Here is a 25,493-nt window from a genome sequence, read left to right as displayed (position 1 = left end):
TATATTTTGTGGGGGCAATGTACGTGGTTGTGGGAGTGTCCAGGGTGGCGTTTGCATGTTGTTGAGCGTGTAAGGGACTGCATATTATGTATATTTCTGCCCCCTTTGTGTTTTCTATATATTGGATGTGTATCGTGTGTTGTGGGGTGGGGCAGTCTGTTCTGTACGTGTCTGTGGGGTTGTAAATGATCATGTCGGACTGGGTGGTCTGCTTCTTGTAGTAGTAATTGGTTTTCCTTTCCTTGATGATTAATTCTTTTTCTGACAATATACTGCAAGGTTTGGTGTGTACCAAGGTCAAGGTACTCCCAATATTTATAAGTATACTTAATTTTAGCGCCCTGCGCTGACTGAAGTTTATCTATCTGGTTTGATCTAAATGGGTTAGCAGTGGAGATGCCTATAGTAGTTTAGACATCAAGTGGGGCTGGTAAAGGGAAAGATGAGACTTTGGACTTGTCCCCCCGAGGAGTCACCATGCACGGACTTATATATAGCAGAAATATATATACGACCGTGATGTCACGATTTCTACGTACCAATTAGGTTCCTTTAAATTTTATTGGGTTCACACCCAATGAAACTGTCGTCACGGCTGCGTTTCAGGTCACTTTCTAAAAGAAGTGCACATATACTCTTTTGAACAAGCACGTAACCGGAATTCATATTAAAAAAGCAAAGAACATTCAAAAAGCACCATTAAAAAGCGAATTAAGCGTGAACTGCAGAGATATATATATATGTGATTTATTAGCTGGATCCACACGAGCAACCACACACACACACGTACGCACGCACAGACCGCAAAACCTTACAGTGTCTTCAGACTAGTTATGAAAGCGCACCTTGACCTATAAAATGATGGCTCTACCTGTCGACCGCGCCTCGCGTAACATGCGCGTCATGCGATGCGGACAGCAAACACGAGGAACCGCATGCAGAACGATCCTGTTGCCCCTACGTCTTGAAATGAACTATACTGTTGACCTCAATATTCAAAGTGAGGCTACAGTAGAAAATGGCGGCGCCCTTAGACGAATAAATGTGTAATGTAGGAAATTACATCAGTCATTCATCATGACGAGCTCTGGAACCACTCCAGTTCAAGATGTGGACGAAGAAACGACTAAAATGGTCCAAGAGACCATCAACAAAATTAAATCTCAGGGTCTGTTTGATCAGTTCCGCCGAGATTGTCTCATTGACGTCGATACAAAGGTAAACAATTGTCAAGATCATTTTGGCAGTCAAAACAGATGATTCGATAGAAGCTCAAAGAATGAAAAATGAGTCTTGCAGTATCTACTGCTGTGAGATTTTCGCACCAAGATATCATTCAGTGCATCTGTTTTCATAATATTTCTTACGCTTGTGATATAGAATCAATAATGAATATTCCCTTCTTATAGCTTGGTTATTAAGTGAATTATATAATACTTTATGCAGAAACATTTGTTAAATACATAGTATGATTAACTGTTTTGTAAATGATTTCAGCCTGCTGCACAAAATCTTCGTCAGCGAGTTGAAGGCTTTGTGACACGCTTCCTTTCCAATTGTCAATGGAGCCCAAACTTGAATAAAAACCAGCTTCGGGATTCCTTGCGCAAGCAGATTAATCAGTAATCTGTTTTTATGTTTATATCATTAATTTAACATGTACGTGCATGAGTCAGAGAGTGTGTTTATAAGGAAAGAGAAAGTTGAATTTCTTGATTCCTTGTACTTCATAGCTTTAATCTCAATATAATCTGCATTTGTGCAGGTCAGGGATGCTGACACAAGGTGTGGAGCGTATAATTGACCAAGTGGTAAACCCCAAAATTTTCCAGGTTATCAAGCCAAAGATTGATGAGATTGTTTGCTCTCAGCTGAGACTTGACTATCGAGAGTGGCAGGCTGAAACTACTCGCCGCAAAGCTGAAGCCCTTCGTATACATCAGCTCCAACAGCAACAAAAAATCCAAGCGGTAGTAAATAGCATACAGCAGAAACAGCAGCAACAGCAAGCTGCAAACAGTGCCAGTGCAACAGCCATGTCTAGTAAGGAATCTTTTTCTGCCTATTTAGTCATGTCTTTTGCACACTTTGTTAAATATGATGCTATACAAATCATTAATAATAATGATAATGATCAAAGTGTTGTAGTCTTAATATGCCTTATTTATGGAATTATACTGTAATAATAACAGAGAAGTCACACAAAGGCCAGCTAGCTTCATGCACAACGCACACACATGAATACACACACACATATGAATGCACACACACACACACATGAATGCACACTAGACACATACCTGGTGGAGGAAACCAGAGTACCTGGAGAAAACTACTAAGTGTCAGCCCTGTAAACAGGTTTCATTTCTAGAGAGAGGAATGTCAGAGTATTGACTGTCATGAAACAATGTTTGGAGTTGTTACTAATAAAGTCTGCTGGCATAAATTATTGTCACCCTATATTTTGTTGCAGCTGTTGGGGCAGGGTTCAACATTCCTCCCCCTGGCATGTTTCCAGGTCCAGATGCAACATGGCAAACTGCAGGAGGGATGTTCGGTGGTGGCCTTTTCCCACAGATGCCGTTTGGCAATCCTTACAGCTTTGGTGTCATGGGGCAGCAGCCATTGCCACCTTACATGCAAGGCTGGGGTGGTGGGGGAGTGGACATATTTCCACAACTTCAGCAGCAGCTTCTACAGCAAGCAACCTCGACCTCACAGTCAGCAACCAGCACACCTGCACTTCAGCCACCACCTGTGCAGCCCATTCCCCCAGTCCAGCCCCCACCACCACAGCAGCCTCCACATGTGATTCCTCCTCCACCATCCTTTGCAGCAATACCTGCTCCAGCTACACCAGCACCACCTATAGCCCCACCCCCTGGCACCATAATCCCACCACCACCACTCCCTTCCACTGCTCCCCCATTATTGCCTGACCTGTCAAAGCCCCCACCTGCAGACATGCCCATGCTGCCAGCATCATCTGCTGGCATCTCTTCAGCTCATGACATCTCAATTCCCCCGCCTCCTCTTTTTGGACTTAGTGCATTGCCTTCTATCCCGTCTGATCCCCCACCTCCAGGAACAGAACTTGCTCTACCTACAATTCCCATGATATCTGCAGTGAGTGGAAGCCCCAGAGTCATACCCAAAGTAGAACAGGTAGTATCATCGCACTCATTTCTTTCACCTCGTCTTCTTGCTGAGGCCATGATTGAGTCTCCATCACCCAGCAAGACACCAGCGAAGGATAACAGTGGCAGAAAGTCTGGAAAGCTAAGTCAAGAGAAAGAGGTGAAAAAAGAAGAAAGTGTGGAAACAGTCTCAGAAACCAAGCCATCCCCTACCACTGCGGCTTCTACAAAAATGGTCAGGAATTTATTTGGCACAGATAAACTGGAAGAAACACCAGCTTGCAAAAAATCTGGGGAAACTGCTATATTACAGCCACAACCAGTCAAAGATGAGAAGGAGACGGAAAAGGAAGTGATAAAAGAGAAACAGAAAGATGCGGAGGCAGATGTGAAAGAAAGCAAACGCCATTACCAGTTTGCATGGAACAAAAGTGATGACGAAGATGACAAGCATAGTGATATTACCATCAGTTCTGTGCATACAAGTGATCTGTCTTCTTTCAGCCATTCTTCAGAGAGCAGTGAAGAAGGGGAGATATCTGACAGAGATGAAGGCAAGTCCCAGTCTTATTGTTAATCAGTCTAAATTTTTATGTGATTCTACATTCCATTCTTTTATTTATACAGTTGTAGAAACAAGTAATATGCAGGAAGGGACAGACAGAATGCTTAAACAGAAACTGCAGTGTATGAAAGGCAGAATTTTTTTTATTTTTTTTTTTTATCAGTTTGAGCTGAGTTGAAGATACAGAAAATAATAGTGTTTGGTCCTTCATGTTTTTCAGTGTTCATTTTGATTTTGCTTTCATTTACAGAAGAAGTTTCCAAAAAAGACTCAGAAGACGTGTCGAGCACTATAACTGAACTTAGTCACAAACCGGTTGCCTTGGATAAAGAAGTGTTGCCTGCGAAGGTGAGGGCTTCATCGAAGACAGGAGCAACAAATGATGGCAAACCAAGAAAACTAGTAGCGTTGTCTTATAACTACAGTGATAGTGAAGATGAGGAGACCAGAGAAGAGCGAAAGGCGCGTTTGGTAAGTATGTACTTAATTGGGTTGCCAAAACGTCTGGGGCTTACTTGTATGCATGACACATCACCCACACTGATTATCCCCACATGCACATGTTTACACAGAGCTAGATTTTCAGCCTTAGTCCTTGAGTGAGGGATAAAACTTTTACTCACAAGGAGGAGTTGGAGGGAGACTGTGTTATTGCAAGTCGTGCCTTTTTGTTGGTTGTCAGGCAAAAGAGAAAGAAGAACGATACTTGAAAAGGCAAGCAAGGCGAGCAGAGATGGAGGTGAAGAGGAAAGAGAGAGAAGAAGAGAAAGCAAGAATGCGGGAAAAAAGGAAAAAGATGCTGCCCAGTGAGCTGTCGGCATCAGATGGAGGGACACCAGTCAAAGATGAAAAGCCATGCAGTGGTTTGTAAAAGCATTGGCACACTTTTTAAAATTTAACATCTGTGTGTCTGTTTTATGGAGAAAGAGGATGTGCAGATGTGAGTACAATTTAAGTAGCTTACTTTGCTAACTCTTTACTGTTTTTCTGCTTACACTGATTTACATATATATTGGGTTTTATGGTGAATAGCAAAGCCTGTGCAAGAAGAGGAAAGAGGAAGAACTAAGGTACTTGTGTCAGCAGCAAGCAGCTCAGTTGTGACATCATTAATTCGGACAAGCATAGCTCAAGAGGAACAGCAGAACACTCCTCGCAAGAAACGTCGAACAAAGGCTGAGATGAAAGAGGAACTAATGCAGCAGAAAGTGAGTTTTCCTGGATATATGGTGCCTACAGTATTCGGATTTGTAGAACACAGTGGTGACACTTTCTTGTCTTCCAGTATGAAGTGCATTCTTTCATTATAATTGCAGCATGAGCAGATCTTAGGGATTAAATTTGTTTAAAATGGCTTGAAAGTGTAATGAAACGTAGGTCCCTGGAAAGAAGAATGTAATGTCTACATGCTATGTAGACCCTGAGGATGGACTTTATTCCTTTAATTAACAGATGTTTACCAAGAAAGAAACTCTGTGCTTAAAGTTTATAGCAAAATATTATTGATGTCTCAGTTGAAATAAAAATGAGAAGAAGGGAAGAATAATGGAGAAAAGAGAGTTTTTATTCCTTCTTCTGTTGCTTTAGTATTTCTTGATCATTCACCAGAAAGCCATTGACAACATCAATTTGGTAGTTTCGATTTCTTGTTTGAAAATCATCTAAAGGTCTTAGATTCATGTATGTAGCAACATAGATGACAGATTTAAGCACCTTTTTTCAGAATAATATTGCTAAAAATTTTTCAGGTTGAACAAAGAAGAGCCATGCGCAGGCAGCGCACCCTCAATCGGCGATATGCATCTGAGGAGTTCACATCAATTTTTAGTGAAAAACGTGAGCTGGCACCTCATCTGGGAATCTGTAGCCAGAGTCTGCAAGAACAGGATGTTGTTGAGGAAACGGTGGAAGTGGATACAACAGTGGACATGGATGCCAGTGGCATCATTGAGCAAGAGTTGGTGGTGGGAGAGTTTGTTGTTACAACTGAGTCTGTAGAAGAAGAAACTACCACCGTAGATGTTGCAAGCAGTGAGCTGCCATCAGCATCTGGAGTTATTGAAGTTGCATATGATCCCCTTCCAAGTAACAGCAAAGCTTCGGTCGCATCATCAGAAAAGCATAGTACTCAGTCAAGTCGTGCTAGTTCACCATATAGTGATATTTCAGAGGAAACAACAACAAATTCTTCCTCCTCGTCAGAGAGATCCATGCGTCAGAGACGACGAAAACAAAACTCTGGAGATAGCAGCCTCTCAGATCAGACTCCAGTTAAGCGCTCCCAGAGGATTTCATCTCGGCAAGAGGAACCTTCTCGTGGAAGAAGTGCTAGGTAGATTGTATTTTCAAACTATTGCTAGGTTGTATTGTTTAAAATGTCAGTGGGTAAAGCACGGTTTACAAAAGATATTACTACTTTTTAACCAAAATGATGTGCACATTTTTAAGGTCATAATTGTTAGAATGAATCTGCAAGTGGTTTTGTTTAGCAAATCATGAATGGCATAACTGTTATCTAACTTGGTCACTGGAATTTGCTGAGCATCATTGAGTACGCAGTCATACTTGAGCATTGCTTGCTGACTTCTTTGAGATTCCATTCTTGCATTAGAAAAAAAAAAAAGAGGGAAATGATTCTCTGCAAGTTATAATTATTATTTACCAGTACAGGGAAGAAAAAGAAACTTTTGTATTGTTATGTTTGTCTAAATGATGCTTTACATTTGTTAAAACTTAAGTCAGGTATTGCCACTATGATTTTATTTATGCATTTATTTATATGTGCTTTCTGTCACATTCTAATATTTTTAATTCTTATTAAATGACTTTAATAATAATTGAAAAAATATGTACTTATTAGATCCAAACCATCTGAACCACACAGAGCATCGGAGGCATCTGAAAGCCGCTCCCGCACCAGTCAGCGTTATGACATGGATGATCTCTACAAACCACGAACAAACCGGCGAAGACCGTTGACCCAACCTGCTGCAGACTCTTCTTTTAGTGGCAGGTCTGAGAGGTGTGTTACTACAGACACTACCATGGTCCTAAAGTGTTCTTACAACTTAAGAAAGCTGTTTTTGTATTTATTTGTATTGCCATTCCAGTTTATTTCTTAGTTTTAAAGTTTCTGATAAATCTTCTTTTCGAAAGTCTAATTTATCAATTGAATAACTTTAAGACATTCTATTGTATCTTCTGTAGTCCTCTTCTAATATCTTGCAGAGTGGCAACATTATAACACTGTTAGTTTATCTACTAACAACACCATTTCCTCTGTTCCCACTCCAAGCGACTCTATGACATTCTTCGTCAACGCCTCCTTCTTGTGTTCCCTCCATTGTTGTGGCCTGGTCCTCACTGGTGCGTGCAGGCTTGGCATCTCTTCCATCACTGGCGCTTGTAGCTCCATGCCTCTTTCTGTTGTAAGCTGGTTACCAATTATCACATCTTCTAACAATCTTGGGACGAGCGCCACTTCAACTGTCCAATGCTAATTAGGTGATTCCAGGTGGACAATGGCCAATGGAGCATTGATTCCAAATTTGTGTAACATATTTGCCGGCTACGCCCTGTCAGATGGGGATTAGAGACGAGGTCGCTCCTTACACACAGCACGTCTAAAACCTGTGTCACGCAATGCGTAGCTTGCTGACTATTGATACGAACAGTTTTCTTGAATCCATTATCTCTTGCCTTGTTGGTGGCCTGAACGCATAGCACTGATGCTGGTTTGTCGCCAGTACTGACTGAACAGTGGACACTATTGCAACCCTAGTGTCAGTTGCTGGTGGTATGTCAGGTAAAGATGGTGGACGAGGTCAATTCAGGATCTCTTCGAAGTGTTCCATCCAGCGGTCTCTTTGTCCTGCATTGTTTGTTTTATAGTCTTGCCGTCTTTGTCTTTCACTGGCTTGTTTGGGTTTATGTTCCTGCCTGACAAAGTTTGTGTTATTTCGTATAGTCGCTGCATGTTTCCCTGTATAGCTGCTGTCTATGCTTCCTCTGTCAGTTCATGGGTGAAGTGTCTAAAAGTGCATTAAAATGATTAAATTATAATTATGAACAGATTGCATGAGCCACATTCAATTTTTAACATTGTAATTGACTTTAATTAGAAATGGTTACATTTGCTATTGTTTGCTTTCTTTATCTTGTATCTTGTGAGAGAAATGGAGCATATCATTTATTTGGCATCTGTTAAGTTAAATAACACAAATTTTAGTGAAATGCATGTGTGTGAGTGAGAGAAGGAGGGAGAGAGAATAGTTAAATAGAGGAGGAAGTGGGAAGTAGTAGTATTTATATATTTGTAAATTTTTTGTTCTTACAGAAAAGACAAGCATGGAACAGACACACGCAGGCTGGATAGGAGACGAGATCGAGATTCACCAGACCGATTTTCTAGTAAAGATAAACCCTCAGTTGGGAGATCAGAAAACAGAAAGCGAAGTAATGTTCCTGAAGAGAATGCTGGGCTTTCATTGGCTGAATATAAGAATTATACTCCTCGAAGCACTTCGCAGTCAGGAGTAATGTCCCCTGGGAGACAGTCAACAGCAGGAGGAAAACCAGTGCTCCAGACACCCCCTGCCACCACACCAATTATTGCTGATATGGATTTAGAGCCAGTCTCTCCAGAAGATGAATCACTTGATGAACTCCTGGAAGATGCAGTAGATAAAAGCCAGTCAAAAGAAGCAGAAAGTCACAGCATGACTGCAGAGAAAGAGCAGCCAAGCACAGATGTGCTAAAAGTTGCCACAGAGGAGGATGGGGAAGGCACTGCAAGACGATGGAAGGGAAAAGTTCCCATTGAAATGGTTGACTTTGGAGAAGCAGCACGACATGCCCGTGGCACTGGTAGTGGCGGAGGCAGCAGCAGCAGCAGCTTGAGTGGCATTAGCAGTGGGGTTAGGGCTCAGTACAGCGTAGAAAATGACAGACGATCTGCCAGGCGACCAGATGGGTGTGCTTTTGCAGGTGGAAAGTATGGGACATCCACTTCTCGACCGCCTTCTAGTTCTACGCCAGGGTATGGGTTTTTAGCTTAATTTATTAAAGTGATACTGATATCCAAAATTTTTTGCTTTTGCATAACTTTAAAAAAAATTAACTGTCAGAAAAGGTATTTAGCTAACAGGAATAATTGTTTCTCGTTGACATTTTTATGCACTGTGTATATTCTGTTGCTTATATTACTTACATTAATGGTTATGTGTTTTAACTCTTTGAGACTATGTTGGACAAATTTATATTCTGCCATATTTAATAATTTTACTGCAAATTTATATAAAAAGGACAAAATCAAGTCATTCCACTAGGTTAATCACATAGGAAAAGAGCTACATTCCTTAACATAGGAACAGGAAGACATTGATTTGAATATTTAAATTTTTCTGGATGTACATTCCTATTCAAAAACAATGGCTAGTGATATTTCATCATTTTTGGGCCTATTTCTGATATTAATTTGTACATGGTGAGTAACCAATAAAATCCACTGAATACAGGAGTCACTATCATTGTGACCATCAATTGTGCAATCAAAGTTTCCTATTTTGGAAATACGATTGTAATACTTAATTTCCTTGGGATTTACAAGAAAGTACAATTTCATGAAGGAGTGAAGTAGGAACAGTGTCTTTCTTTTGGCTGAACTTTTTGAACTATGATTTTCTTTTATGCTTCAGAATCAAAGATCAAGGCCCAGACTCGGAGTGTTAGTGGAGGTTGTAGTGGTCACTTATCTAGCTAAATTTATGTTGAGCTGCCAATGTTAGTACTATTTATTATCTTTTGTTTTATATGTGTAGACTTGCCAGCTTTGTTTTTGTTCGTATTTTATATTTGAAATTTTTATTTGAAATCATATTTTCTTCTCAGACCACTTAGCCAAGGATATTCCTATGATCGCAACAAAATGTCATGGACTGCTCAAGTTACTGCCTCTAAGCCAATCCCACCACAGACACCAACAGAAAACTTGTAGGTGACCTGTAAAAATGCCCTCTCTCTCTCTCATTTATCCATTTATATATGTTTTAGGTTATCTCATAAGCTTATTTTTGTATTCTCATCACCTCATTGTGCCATTGTCATTTTCTAAATTTAAACTTATGCTGTTAAAGATATCTCTGGGATCTGTTTTATCATTGAAAGTATCGGTATAACAAGTTTAAAAGGATTTTTTTTTTTTGGTTGCATTTCAGATTATTATTGTCATCATTGTTTACATTTGTTCTAAGGAATTCTATTTTGGGAGAAAATTGGATACTTTTTCCTCCTACTCCAGCCTGTAGATCGTATTATATATGTTTTTCTTCTATTTCAGTCAAGGTCGATATGATCGAAGTAAAATGGTTTGGATTGCACCAGGACTGAAAGCTTCTAATCCACCCAAAGCCTCTTACGACAATAGTTCTGACTCGGGGGGTGGGGCACAACCAGGAGGAACCCATCAGGAACGGGATGAAAACAAGGCTTCATCAAACAGAAACAGCAAGGACTCTAAATCACAACCATCTTCAGAAAGTCACTCATCAACCCCAGTTCAGCGGCAGCTGTACTCTCCCATCAATGACAGTAGCAGCTCAGTCTTGACTGACAACAGCCACTCCCCAACACCACCACCGCTGTCTCCTCCTGCTCCCTGCCGCAGTAAACGTCATCGCAAAAGCTCTTCGTCATCTTCCTCTTCTTCTTCATCTTCTTCATCCACCTCATCATCACCAGAGCCACTTCCACAACCAGCTAAGCGAAGGCGCAAAGAATCAGAGTTGTCTGATGGAGAGATTACTAGCAGCTCAAGCGCTGAATCAGTCTCAAAAAGTAAAAAGGAACTTGAGACTAACATGGAGAACTTGCCTAAAGCTTATCAGATGCACAATCGATCGCCTTCTCCTGAGATCAAGTCCTCACCTGAGATGGTGAGGAGCAGAACACAATCAAGGTCTTCTCTTGAAAGGCAAAGGAAGAAGAAAAAATCACCACCACAACGGTATGCTTGCTTGCGAGATTCTAGGTCACCATCCCCTCAACAGGAACGAAGGCGGCATCAGAAAATGAAGCGAAGACGTTCATCCTCTTCACCAGAATCAAAGGAGAGTGCTGGATCATGGTCAGGGTCACGCAGAGGTTGTTGGTCAGCGTCTTCACAGGAGCCAGGGAAAAGAAAGAAAAGAGCTCGGAAGCACCCCTTATCTTCACCTGAGAGAAATTTAGACAGGCACAGCCTGTCCTTTCCACAGCAGGCCAGAACCCAACAGTCACCTTCTCCTCCAAGTTTGGAATCTGTTTCTGATGGGTTTTCTTCATTTCCAGAGGATGAAGGTTGTTCGTCTCCAGTCAAAAGGATGGAGATAGTTGAGGACAATGTACTTACTCCACCTACTCCTGGACTAATGGATGAGCGGGGATCAGTAACCCCTCCTCCTGTGGTAAGAACTGGAGCATTGCCTCGCTTGCCACGCCAAGACCTTTTGGGCAGTCCTGTCTCTCCACCAACACCTGACTTGCAAGATGAGCGCTCCCGAGAACAGACACCAGTGGAATTTGAAGAGAGGAAGTTTCTACCACTTTTGCCTACGCTGCACTCACAGGCTGAGATGGATGCAATCAGAGGCATCTACCCATCTTTAGCTGAAAGCATTGGACCAAAAATTTCAAAGTTTCCACAACCTGCAGAAGAAAGAGCAGCCAAAAATGACACTGATGTGACTGTGTTGGATCATGCAGCGCAAAGTGTCCCATCCCCACACACTCCCAAGGGAGAACAGCAACCAGAAGCCAGTTCCTCACCATCGCCACCCAAATTGCAGGCACAGAGAACGCCATCTGATGAGTGGCAGCCAGCATGTGCTTCCACAGTTGCAAGTGTATATGCATTAGAGCTGCCAAAACTTCCCTTGCAATCCCCTCAAATATTAGGTCAAGGTCAGGGGTCACCCTATCCACCTCCGCCTGATCTTAGTATGGAAAACTCGCCTGTACCTCCCTTGCTGGAAAAATGTGGTGACTCACCATCTTTTGTGCAAACTCATGAGGATTTGCAGGATGGAGACACACCCCAGCAGTTACCTGGAACATCATCACAACTATTTCCACCACCATTGCTACCATCACCACTTCCTTTGTTGCTGGAATCTCCCATATTACCTTTTGTACAGCAGCCAGAAACAGTACATGGAGCTCAAGAACTAGTAGAATGCTTGACAGTGGGAACTCCTCAATCTAATGAGGGAAAATCAGAGCCTTTAGTGTTGCCACAGATACCTGACCACGATCGTTCACCAACCATCTCTGTACCTTCACCCCACCTAACTTCTTCATCTCTGACACAACCAGCTGTCTCATCGCCCCAACAAAATGATGAAAAAGAAAATCTGTTGACTTCACCATCACATCAGTCACCTTCACTACCATCAACTTCATCTCCACCAACATCTTCGCAACTACCACCACCATCACAGCCAGCACCTTCTTCCTCATCCCCTGCACTGCTGTCATCATCATTGTTCACGCCGTTTCCAGCACCTGTACCATCTTCACTTCCAGCACCTGTGTCATCTTCATCTCCAGCATCTGTGTCATCTTCACCTCCACCGATGGTGCCATCTTCACCTCCAGCACCTGTGCCATCTTCACCTCCAGCTCCTGTGTCATCTTCACCTTTAGTATCTGTATCATCTTCACCTCCAGCAGCTGCATCACCTTCACCTCCAGCAGTTGTATCACCTTCACCTCCAGCAGCAACACCTGTGTCATCTTCTCCTCCAGCATCTGTGCCGTCTTCACCTCCTACAGTATCTTCACATGAAGAATTGCTGTCAGTGTCTTTAGCTTCATCTGCATTAAGTTCATTGGCTTTACCATCTGCACCCTGTCCACCCCAGCCAACTAGCCAATCCCTGCCTCCAACACAGTTAGCAACACTAGCCCCATTGTCTGTGCCATTGCAGCCTTTCTCACCTGAAGGAGTGTTCTCAGTTTCACCAGCACCACCATCATCAGAACTGCCACCGTTGGCCTCATCGTCTCAATTGTCATCATCAACACCACCACCAACACTGCCACCATCCTTACCATTGTTGCATCTAGAATCGCCTGCTTTGTTATCACTTTCACACAAACTGGGAAATGGCCAAGAGGTAGCAAAGACTGAAGAGATGACAGCATCATCTAATGCAGGCATGGTTTCACATACCCAAGTGGAGACTCCAATGGAAGCAGCTGAGATGCTGCCTTTGGAGGAAAAAGAATCTAAGATTAATTATGAACCACTCTTACAGACAGTGAATGTTCAGGAGCTGCCAGAAAAGATGGGACAGAGTAGTGAATCAGCTGGCTTGTTTGTGGCTACATCTCTTGAAGTAGATTTAAAAGAAACCTCTAAACTGTCAAGTGTGCCTGTACCAGCACCGTCTAAAATGTTAATGGATGCTCCCATTTTAGAAACACCACCTTTTGATGGTCGAACATCATCTGAGACACAGAGCATGATACAGCACCATTCAAAAACACCAGCTATTAATGAGGTGACACCAGCTGAAGTTCTGAGCATAACAGACACATCATCATCCAAAATACAGGCTCAAGTTGAGCTGGTGCCATCTGAGATATTGAGTGTGAGCGAGTCATTGCCACCCAATAATTTAGACCAGTCATTTACTTCTGAACATCCACAACACTCATCATTTTTGCTATCTGCGAAAGAAAGTGCTTTCCCAGATACAGCATCTAGTGTACCATGTACGTCATTGGCATCTTCTCAGCAACCTGACCATCCATCTTTATCTTGCTGCCTACCACCAGTGTCACTGAACCAGGCAGAAGAAGGGGAGCAGTGTAGAATGGCTCCGTTGAAAGAATTTTCTCATGAAGGTGAAAACACAGATGGTGCTGACCTTCAGAAAGATAGTAGTGACGTGGAAATGTCTTCACAGATGCCGTCTCCAACTGTCCTTCCTCCAGCTTCACCTTCACAAGTCTCATCAACATCACCTCACATGCCACAACAACTGTCTTCTTCTGAGCAAATACCTGAAGCCCCAACAACTCCACCACCACCACCTCCTCCTCCTCCACCACCACGACAGACTTCTCCCCCTAGTCGAAGAGAAACACGAGCTTCTTCTCATAATGGAGCCAAATCAGAGCCACGACACATGGTCACCAGAAGACACTCCAACCCTCCAGCTTCACCACAGCGGGAACTGCGCCGAAACCATCCAGTGTCATCACTTCCTGTGAGAGAGACTCGTAGCAGACAGGACAAAGGCCCAGGTGGAAAGAGGACAAGGCACTAAAGCCTCTCTAAGCACTTGTTTGAGCCAATGGAGTGAAAATTAAGTTGACATACAAAAACGTTTTAAATATTTATTCCTGTAAATATTAAAAATTTATGATACCTGATAAATCTTCTTTAGCAATTATACAATGATTATAAAGTTACTAATGCACTGGACTATTTACTACATAGTTCTGACTGCTGTTGCATCACAGACAGTGTCCAAAGCAGTCTGCTAGGAAAATGTTCACTGAAGACCACAAAAGTTGAAGATGAAAAACTGCAAAGTCTTTAAAGTTCTCCTAGGCATGTGGTTGCATGCATGTATGCACACACACAATGTGCACAGACTTTTTGTTTTCAAGTCAGTGGTATTGAGAAAATACACCAGCAGAGTCTTCCTCATCATCTTGCTATCATTTCTGATGTTTCAGACTGCTTTTTGTGTTTTCCTGAATGATGTTGCAGTAATATGTAGCAATACACAGCAATATGTCCGAATGAAGGGCATACTATATAGCAGTCAGTGCAGGCTGCTTTTGTTTTTTTAACAGTTGGTAAACCATGTTTGCTCATCAGAGCATACCTCTGAGTTATAGAGCACTGAAAGTTTCTTTACAAGGGAAATCGTTCATGAGAACATTTTGCTGCTAAACTGTTAAAAGTGTGTTAAAAGTGTTAAAAGTACTCTTCTTTGCTACTTTTTACTGTTCCCTAGAAGAAATAGGAGAAGCATGTGAGCAATGTATATATAACTGCATAACTATGGAACTGTGTTGAGTACGTGTCCTGTTCAGGGCATAAGTAAAAACAAAAAAAAAAAACAAAAACAAAAAAAATCGAGTAAAATTGCTTTCAAATCCTTTATGAGTTGTAGTTGTACTGAATTGTTTGAAAACCCACTTGGTAAACCACAGGCATATGCAAAACAAAAATTTGGAAAAAGAAGAATATTTATTTTTCAATAATAGATGACATTTTCCACAATGTTAGTGGCAAAATTACAATGTTGCCTAACATCAAATTTTCGTGACTGAGTACTTTTTTTTTAAACTTAAACTGACTGTCATACTATCACCAAAAAAGTCAAACACTGTCTATAATGCATTGTCAAAGTCCTTTGAGGTAGACCTTAAAAATGAAATGACCTACTACACAAACTACTGTAACAACACTTCTGCAATGGGAATACACAATAAAATACAAATCATGAAGTTGGTTTCCACAGAAGTTTTCAGCTGTTGCTGATGATAATTAACTGAAGGAGTTAAGTCTTTATACTAAAAGAATCAAATGGTCAGGGAGAAACAAGGAACTGGAGAATAAATTCATGAACATGAAAATAATTGCAAATATAATAAAGCTGTTTAATCCTAGAAAATATGTGGTAGCAATTCCTAATACTGTTGACTGCTTACTGTTAGGCTGCAGACCATGTAAATAATAAATGAACTGGAATTTATAACTATGCTCTAAACAAATGGTACAAATACTGGTGGAAAACTAATAACTTCTTAATACAATTGGTTCAAAAGTAAAGATATTTCTAAATTAATTCAAGATATATTTGTCTTCTAATTACCAGGAAAAGAAAAAGAAACCTCATCAAGCACATTGTTGCAATTTTTTACAAGTATTACAGTAACAACAAAATATACATTTGGATTTTTGCAAACACCAATAGTAAATTATCATTGTTGCTTAAAATTAATTTTTATATGCAACAATCACTAGAATTAAAATCTCCTTTTCATATTAAATGTGTAATTTTTAATTTAACTCCAGCTAATTGTAATTTTGAAAAAAAGCCATGGGCAATGAAATATTTTAAAATAAAAAAATTAACAACAGCATATGTTTGTTTAGCAGACTGAATTCTAGCTTTTCCATGTTGGTACAAGGATTGAAACAGTAACAAAATCTCCTAGCATTACAAATTGAAAAATAAATTTTAAAAACATCCTTTTTATTAATACATTAACTGATCAAGAAGTCATGCAGATGTAATTGAATAGCTTCCCCTTCTATAAAAAGTAAAAGAAAATTCTGGGACAAAACTGGTTGAACACAAAATGTTAACTGTAAGGTCACAGTGAATTTAAGTTTCCCATTTCGCTAAAAACTGAGCAAAACTACAGCTGAAGTAATCCGCATGTCAGCAGTGTGGATAACTCTTCAAAGATAAATATAAGCACTGTACACAAATATACAAATAGTGTATGTTTTCAGATAAAGTATACACCTTTAAGTATATTTATGGGGGACTGACAGCAGGTGAAGTTGAAGAGATTCTTAAATTGCCAATAAATCACCGATGACGTCCTGATCCCAGAATGTTGGATTGCTATGAGGCAGCCATAAATTTGAATGAACATTGCAATTGCATGTTTATTTGTGGATGCATGTTTTGACATGTGCATGTGTGTCCTTGCTTGTATGTAGTCACCATGTCACAAGATAGAAATGAATGGTGCAACACATTTCAAATTTTTCATGTCACTACATTTTCCTGTTGTGAAAGTAAATTCTTCTGTTACTAGTGCTTGAACTAATATACCACTGTAGGGTAATGGGTAAATTTGATGCCAGAGGTTTTCTTTTATAATAAATTAAAAAGAAATCAATGAACTCTGAATTCATTTTTAAATACAGCCTCTTGCATTAAATGAAAATTGCAATTAAAACAAATTTGGATTACAAGACACAGGTACACAAATATTAAATAGAGAGAACTTAGGCCGGAACATTATGTACAAGACTTGTGTTGGAAATTTATCAAACACAAAGATTTGTTTTTGGTATAGAAAATGGGTGGGTCAGTTTACATTTTTTTCCATAAGGTATTCCTGTACAGTATAAGATCACATAGAAATGTCATGAACATCTTCAACCATCAGTTACAGTTGCTGACAACAAGAGTAACAGCAACTGCATTCAAGCTCCCTTTACAACAGTTGTGTACATACCAAATTAAAAAAAAAATTAGCAGTCAACACTAAACCTGCAAATGATTGTCAGGTGTAGATATTTTTGTGAAGTGTTTAGAAGATTAATTACCAAAGGACTGTGCTTATGCTCCAGAGAGTGTGTATAAGAGTGAGGCCATGTGTGCATGACAGTTGTGTAAAACTAACACTTAAATGCACATTTATTTTTTTAATCGTTTAGATGAATTTGAAAAGCTGTAATGTCATTTCCAGAGAATAATTTCATAATCTCACTCAAGGAAAAAGCACTAAAAATCTGTACCCTCATAGTCAATGTGACAATAGCAGCATTTCTTAAATACCTTTGGTAACCAAGCCCAAGCACAACCATGAAAACCCAATGTCCATTTGTCCTCAAAACATAAACATAAACAACAATAACAAAAAAAAAAAGGAGATGGGGAGAGAGATTCAGTGCAGGAGAGCAGATAACAGAAATGAATATCTGGGATCTGATGGCATGGTGTAGTTGCGGCCCTACGCTCCACTGGGGGTGAAAAGGAGTAATAATAATAAGAAGAATCTGGGGCAGAAAATACAAGTAGGTTGATTTCAAGGCCAATCAATTATAGCAATGGACTACTTATTGAAATGAAAGTGAAGAGAAAAAATATCAAAATCTCATAACTTTGGTATGGTTTAAATACGATTTTGAGAAAGCCCTCCATCCACATTTTAGACAGTAAACAGTTTACCCTGTAGCACATGCTGCTAACAAAATGTTATATGTACCACATGCACCTGATTAGCAGGATAATTTTCTACCGATGGAGGATTATATCTTATTAAGTTATTTAAGGAGGGTTCCTGTTGGAGAAAAAAAAATCTTAGAAACCTGTCCAGAAACATTAAACATGAAATGTTACACATGTATGAAGCTCTTGTATCAGTTTCAGGGAAAGGGTGTTGAGTTTTTTCCTAAGCCTACACAAATCAACAAAAAGACAAATAAACGTATGAAAGCAGCATAGTGAAACATAAAATATTTACACAACAACCTAAACATTGTGGATTCACAGATGTACATAAGAGGCATTTCCCTTTACTCTCTCTTGAGCCCTACTCAGAAGTGAGGTAGCAGGCATGTCTGCTTGTGGTGTACACATTATTAACAACGAGCCTGCATGATGCTAATTGAACTCTAATGATAAAATACACCCATCTTGTTTACAATTCTGTTGTATCTGGAATTCAATTGACAACAGGCAGACCAGCCATTGAACATATGCAAACAAAAGCAGACATGTCTGTGATCTAGCTCCAGTGTTGAGGTTGTTGACCAGAGTCAATTCAGTCTAAGCAAGTTTTTCTGTAGATCTATGAGCCTGTCTTCATAACATCCGGCTATTTACCGGACTAATGAAGATAAAGAAAACAGCATATGTTAACAGTTAAAAAATGTGATTCCAAACAAGAGACAATCATGCAAGTACATGATCAAAGCTTAAAATGCAACATCTTTGGCATGATAATGTGCAGAATACGTTTTGTTATTGTCCAGCAGCACAAACAAAATGACTACAGTTTACATTTCAATCATCCACATTTGTGGAAATGAAAACCAACGTTCACAAGACGTAAGGAGAAGACATGTCTTCATGCACCATCTATTTCACTCCATTGGTCATCTTCAGCTGACAGAACACATTAATGGCTCACCCACACAACAAAATCTGAATGGTGCAAATGCTTCGGCACTTGCTGGACAATAAATCCATACATCTCATTTGCACCAAACTTATTCAATATCATACCTTTGGCCATGTTTGTCCTTTGCATTATGCTTTTCTTGACTTTTTAAAAAATTCGTCTCTCAAACATGATTAGCTTGAAGTCTGCTTCTAGACTTTCAAAAGCATGGACTGATGGTACAGTAGTAGACTGTAAAAATTGCCAGCATCGAAACAGCTTTTCCTCAGGATGAGTGGTTCTGATGGCAGAATCCACTGATTCCTTCAATTTGTTTTTGGTTTTTATCACACAGAATCAATTTTTAAAAAGAAATCTGCAACATTCTCTAACACTGACTTAATAAATAAAAAACACTGTTTATCCTGCAGTCACCGAATTGGAACCAAACTGCAGACCCAGTTTTTGTGAATGTCATTTAGAAGCCATGGAGTCAAGTATCTGAGATGCAGCAATGCATAATGTCTGTCCCCAAAACTCCATGGACATGAGATGTTTGAAGTATTGGTAACAATAGTCACAATCAATCCCTTCAAAGCTTCCCTGTGTGTGCATGTCATGGGAAGAGATTAGTCATTACTCGTTTTGCAACATATGCTTTAAAGTTGTCTTTAAATCATTGACTAACTGAATGGAATAGTCTTCTAAACTGAACCTGTCTCTGTACAACAAATGTTGAAGCAGCTCTTGTCATCTGAAATGTCTGCACATTCTGGTCAAGATTGTTTCTGCATATGGTCTTCGTAAGGATCACTTTTTACCTTTTAAACTCAGTAATGCTTCCTCAGTCAACTTACTGCATGCCACCTGACCATAAATCATTGAAGTGCTCACTGGCAGAGTTGACAAATCTCTGGTTTCTGACCGTAGCACAGCATATGATCCATGTGAACAGCTTTATTCACTCAGCACAGTTTGCGATTACTCATGTTAATCACAAAGCTACTGATGAACAGAAGTGTGTTCCTTATATCTTCAAATGGCAAATGTGTTGATGATCTGCTTATCCACATATTGCAGTGAACATGTGTCCTTGTTTTGGCCTGATGTTATTTTGTGCTACGAGGGTAGTTTTACCATACAGGAAAGCCAAATTTATGGTGTGAAACTGCAACAGCCTCTTTTGTCTTATGACTTTCCTCAAGATGGATTCACATCCTATTTTGTTGGTGCCACCTTGTGAAACCTCATCACAAGGCTGCAGCCAAAAACCTCTTTGGACATAAATGCCATTGGATGGGGATAAGGATTTTTTTCTAATACCTTCAAGACACTTGCTCTATACTGACTTGGTCATGAAGCAGCTTCTTCCGGTAGAACATGCTATTTCAGCACTTTCTGCAGCCGCATCGACGAATAACAGGAAGGTCGTAAATGTAACTTGTGCCATTGTCACAGAACAGTCGGACCTTACGTGTCTTGATGCGCTTAGGAACACAGCAGTGGTCTCCGCAGCTTCCTTCACAGCGCCTGTACTTGATGCGTACTTTGGAGTAGCACTTGGTTTTGGTATCCACATAGATATCCCGGAAGGCAACCTCTCGACAGGTTGGAGCTAAGACATAACAGAACTCAGGTAAAGCCACATGCAGTGACCACCAAGCAACCAGATCTGGTGTTAGGCGTTTCTGTTAGGCCAGCAATGTTTAATCAAACTGACAGGTTGCCCTTACAGTAATGTTAATTCAGCAAAAGACTTATCTAAAAAGTATGTCAACATGAAAGTAGCCAGCCCTGATGAGTAACACGAATGCAGTGTGATGCTTTTAATTAAAAATACCAAAAGCATTCCGTTATGGAATAAAGGTAATTGAGCAAAACTCTAAAAATAATAATAAAAAACAAGCCATAAACACAAGCAAAAATATTTATCTTACAGATTTAATGACGTGCAGCAAACAGCACTTCAATACAGCTAAACGTTTCTATAGCTGTTTAGTTTCTGCACACTCAAATTCTAATGTATTGCTTGAAATGGTCAAATTCAGCTTCAGCATAATTTCTTAATGGTGAACTCACTTTAAGCAATATGTATTCATGCCATATCAGTAGAATCAGTCAAATAAATGTGGGCAAAATAAAGATTTAAAATCTACATGCAACATTATCATAATGTGCATACACATTTTAAAAACTGATTTTTTTAAAGATATACCTTTGAAGAATTACACATGTACAAAAACATCTTTACATGAGACAGTAAGATCATGATAAAGCAAAACTGTAAGTATTAAAAAAATACAGTTAATAATCAAATTTTTAAAAATTATATAGAGGCCAGTAAATGTTCACACATGGGAAAAGTTGGAAGTAATGACTCAGAGCATTGTCAAATGCTTTTGTTATTAATTTCTTATCTTTAGCAAAAAAGTAGTGGCAGCCCGTGCTCTCAAGTTGTGTTATGTAAGACAGATGATGTTCATTTGCTTCTTTAGCTCATGCTTAGGTTCTAACCATTTAAAATTTAAGATTAACTGTTCATCGCTTTGATGACATTCAATGGATCTCTATCCTGCTGAATGTGTGAGGTGTGATGGACAGTACTAATGCCCCTCAATCTTAAGAACTGAATCTTAATTTTGAATTATAATAACAGTGCTTATGGAAGATTCCGCTATAGCCACTGACTAGTTACTACTACTCTATTGTTGAACAGTTCAACTCCAAGATCAAATTATATTTAATACAACAGCTTTATTCAGCAATTATATTGAAAGTATTTACTTTTTAAAAAGTCTTTCTTTTCAAAGCAACTTTTACACACTCCATAAAATGGATTGGAAGTGAAACTTAGAAGGATAAAAACAGAGTAACACAAAAGATAAAGCAATATATAGCAGTAATAGCAGCAGTCATAAGCAGCCATGGCCAATAGACATTCACACTTGCAGGGAAAGACCATTTCAAGCAATGATTAGAATGCACAGAAGACGGTGATTTCCAATAGCTATGCATGTTACACCATTCTGAATCTCATGCATATATTTTCCTGCATGCACATATACTATCATGCTTGTAGGGTTTTATGAATGATTCACATTTCCACTTCCACACTACTTGAATACTCATTACTTCATAGAAAGTTTTTTTTTTTTTGCGGTGGATATGGTAAAGGATGGTGGTGGTAACGACATTCAGGAAGCACTCCATCATATTGACTGCTCTAGGAAATGAAGCATATCAGCATATTTCACATGTGGTACACATACAGGCCACACACACACAAAAACAGTTCCCATCAATCGGATTGTACACAATGCATATGGCAGGAAGATGATGGCTACAAATACATACATACTGAGTGCAGAGTACATGGCTGTAGTACTTGTGCATAATGCAGTACAGTGGCAATTGGCGAGGACAGATACCTGCACGTTTAGTGGGACTAACCTCTATCACAGTATTTTCCTGAATATCCTTTCTCGCATTTGCATTTGTAGCCTGACTGTTTGCGGCGAGGCTTGCACCTACCGCGCTGACACATGTGGTTTTGGCAGGGGTCCAGCTGACATCCAGGTGTGACTTTATGCCGTGTGATTGCTGCCACCAGATCCACTTGCCTGCCATTGATAAACACCTTTGAGAAGCACCCTGCAACAGCAAATTTCTTTGGCTTGAGATCCCATTAAAGATCAGGCAATGATTTTGTTTAAAGTCATTCTTGCTGGTTAGGATTTTTAGACAACAAGATTGAAAGTATAAAATTCTGGCATCAAATAAAGAATGTCAAATCTAACAAGATTTACTGTTACCAAACACTGCATATACGTGGATTTCTCTTTCCATCTGACATACAAAAAGTTAAATTATGTAATATATTTTAGAATCTCAGCTTTGTGAAGTAAATAAACAATTTATATAAATATAATTAATATAGCAATTATTTTTGTTTTTATTTTTACCCAGGAAGTAACAAGAGTGATGTAGCTCACCTCTAAAACTTGTTCCATCACGAATATGCCATTTTTTAAAGGCACGTGTGTTTACATCAGCGGGTAGCCCGCCTAAATACAAGTCATCTGTAACATCCAGGTACTCCTTTGGTCCCTCATTGATAACAGTACGTGGCTGACCATTCTGGTTTATCATCATAGTAAAGTTCTTCCTATGTATTAGCATTTCAAGTACATGAGGTTGCCCATTGTCAACACGCTCATAGCTGAAATAATGAAAAATACCACTATAAAAATAATGAGAAAAAAAAATTACTGATGCAAACTTGCAACAGTATAGCCTTTTGAGGATCACTATAGTTCCTGATGGCAAAGTGACAGTATATTTCTCTTTGAGCAACTGATACTGTGCTAAAGATTAAATTTATTTGTTCACACTTTGTCACAAATTTCAATATTCATGAATATAGCATAGCAGCTGTGTTATTAGGATCATACTCATTGAAATAAATCACATTATTTACACTAAATATATGCTTTATCCACTCCTAAAAATTAGTACAAATGAGAAATTAGAGTGGAGACATGCTCATGCAGTCACACCTCCCTCCCCCACAAAATTTTGGCAACACTTGTTAAACTTCATCACAATGACAGATAATAATGGACAAATTTTAATGGAAGAGTGATGTTAAAACAGTTTACCTAAACATAGTGGACACTGGGTAGTTGCCGACGTCAAAACTGACTCGCACTCTTCCTCGGAAAAGCTCCACAGCTACATGCTGACTGTCACCAGAATAGAGAATGATACCATTTTCTGAATCTGTAGTGAAGGCAAGAGTGACGTTTGTAGCTTGCCGGAAATCCACTCTTGAAAGCTGCAGATACGAGTCCTCATCCTTAAGAGACACGCTGGACATACGTTCACACTTTTTGCCATGGAAACCTGTTTAGAACCAAGATAAAGGCAAAAGTAAAGTAATGAAATAATTCAAGAGAACATAATTTCAATCGAAAAATACCAAGAAAGTGAGCTGATAAATGCAGAAACATTAAATATGCATCTAGTCTCCATTTATAATAAATTGACAAATAACAGCTACTGTAATTAACGTCATCTTATTGTCTTATAAATTGTCTGCAGTGAAATTATATTCTTTGATTTAAGCCTTTCATGAAAAAGAATGATCAGAGATATTCTGCCACAGGCACAAATTATTTGTTTTTCTTTTTTATGGTGTGGTTTCATTCAGTACAGAATGAGGAGCAAAGGCCCCCATGCTTGAACTAAATCTTTTGTGGCAATATGAAATAATGGAAACCAAACTGAACTCCATGCTGTTACAAATATAGTTTTTAAACACATCCATTTGTTTCTCAAACTCCCTTTAGATTTCTTACACATTTATCCTTGTGACCACAACAGCTGTGAGGATATTTAATTTAGCTACATGCAAATGTTTCTAACACAACTTTCAACATGTTTTAAATATCAAAACTCAACAGCAGACCTATGTTTCAGAATTAGTTTAAATTCCAGCATTATTTCTCGACATCCAATTTCAATTATGTTGAAATTATGGCACAGTGACACAACTGGCACAAAGTGATGTGTAAGCAATGCGGCATGGCGTGTACAAAAGCAATCTATTTACCAGCAATGAGAAGCATGCATGAACATCAAGTGGAAAAAGAACTTGAAACAAAAAGGTTTGCATCCCACACCCTTATTTTTGTTTACCAGTGACACATAAAAGTAGGGTCATGCCACACTGAAAAGGGAGAGAACACTTAAGAAAAAAAGCAAAATGATGGATGTCACTTTCCAAAGAATGTCATCCATTTATGACAGAAACTGATCTGTATCATTTGTGGCCGTGTTTGTGGCAGTTTCCTGTCCTAGTATGGAATTTTATAATATACACCAGAGACAGCATAATCAAGCACTATTTCCATGCAAGAATTGGAAGAGCACTTTGCTTTAAAACTAACAAGATTCTTTAAAAAAAAAAATTATATATTTTTTTCTGGCTGTGTACATGAATGAAAATAAAATATATGAAGTGATAAGAAGTCCTTTTAAACAGAAATACACCACCAATGAACACTGCAATGCCACAATGCCAGAGAATGGGCAAAATATCTGTTGTATGCAAATGACACAGATATGTTACACAGAAGAAATGTAATCAGTTTCTGGGTCTAACTTGTTAGAAAAACCCAAATGATCAATAAGGGCAATGCAAAAATGTGAAATGCAGCTAGTACAGCCAGACATCTAATGCACCATAAAAGCATTTGCTTATAATTAAATTGTGCATGAGGATCTAGATTTTTTATTACAGTTACTTTCTGCCAAGAAATCTACTGATTTGCATAAAGTTAATTGCAGCAAAAGTTGGAAATTTTGGATTGCTGGCTGCTTTTCTGCCACAAAAAGCTGCAATGAGTAGATGTGCACTGTTCAAGGGATATTAAGAAAAACTATGGATGCTAGGAATGAATGAATAAAAAAGAAAAGAAATGAATTAACTGATACAAATTTTAAAAAATATTAAAAAGTCACTTTTCTTTTGAAAGAGATTCCACCCCTGAAAAAATATTTGTTCAAAATATTGCTTTGCAGTCAGAATGACATGTTAATATTAAAACACATTTTGCCCCTATTGATATTCTACTTGAGTGTGAGCTTAAAGCTAAGCTGATTTATTACAGTATTTTAAATTCGCTCTTTAAAAGGATATGAACACATCCATAAATATGATCTATTTCACACAGGAGTGCTTTCCCCTTAACAAATGCAAAGTTTGGGATTCTGCCTGTGCATTCATGTATTGCTGATAAATTGTCCGACTAGAGCCACAGTTCAGTTCTCATGCCATTTATTTATAAGACTCTTAAAACTGTGATGGACATCTTAATCTGAAC

The 25,493-nt window shown here is 39.1% G+C and overlaps 2 protein-coding genes across 3 annotated transcripts in view; one reads left to right on the top strand and one right to left on the bottom strand.

The window, feature by feature from the left end:
* Positions 1-985: 985 nt before the first annotated feature.
* On the top strand, positions 986-14,856 carry LOC112563596 (mucin-17-like). The gene is made up of 12 exons (XM_025237705.1): positions 986-1,218; positions 1,498-1,622; positions 1,766-2,043; positions 2,474-3,691; positions 3,953-4,173; positions 4,385-4,565; positions 4,735-4,910; positions 5,451-6,034; positions 6,563-6,724; positions 8,039-8,740; positions 9,592-9,693; positions 10,040-14,856. The coding sequence occupies exons 1-12, from the start codon at positions 1,078-1,080 to the stop codon at positions 14,010-14,012; spliced, it is 7,863 nt and encodes a 2,620-aa protein (XP_025093490.1). The 5' UTR covers positions 986-1,077; the 3' UTR covers positions 14,013-14,856.
* A 72-nt stretch (positions 14,857-14,928) lies between these two features.
* Positions 14,929-25,493, bottom strand: part of LOC112563597 (protein slit-like) — a 70,434-nt gene continuing 59,869 nt past the window's right edge. Inside the window, exons 33-36 of one of the 2 annotated variants that reach the window (XM_025237706.1) lie at positions 23,268-23,511; positions 22,602-22,828; positions 22,141-22,260; positions 14,929-20,224 (exon numbers count right to left, since the gene is read on the bottom strand). In XM_025237706.1, coding sequence (XP_025093491.1) covers positions 19,998-20,224; positions 22,141-22,260; positions 22,602-22,828; positions 23,268-23,511 — 818 coding nt within the window. In that variant the 3' untranslated portion in view covers positions 14,929-19,997. Of the gene's footprint in view, positions 20,225-22,059; positions 22,261-22,601; positions 22,829-23,267; positions 23,512-25,493 lie in introns of both variants that reach the window. The other variant, XM_025237707.1, reaches the window with a different exon arrangement.

This window comes from Pomacea canaliculata, linkage group LG5, assembly GCF_003073045.1.
Source record: "Pomacea canaliculata isolate SZHN2017 linkage group LG5, ASM307304v1, whole genome shotgun sequence".
Classification (NCBI taxonomy): Eukaryota; Metazoa; Mollusca; class Gastropoda; order Architaenioglossa; family Ampullariidae; genus Pomacea; species Pomacea canaliculata.
The sequence above is the reverse complement of the archived record's forward strand: the minus strand, read 5'-3'. Positions and strand labels throughout refer to the sequence as shown.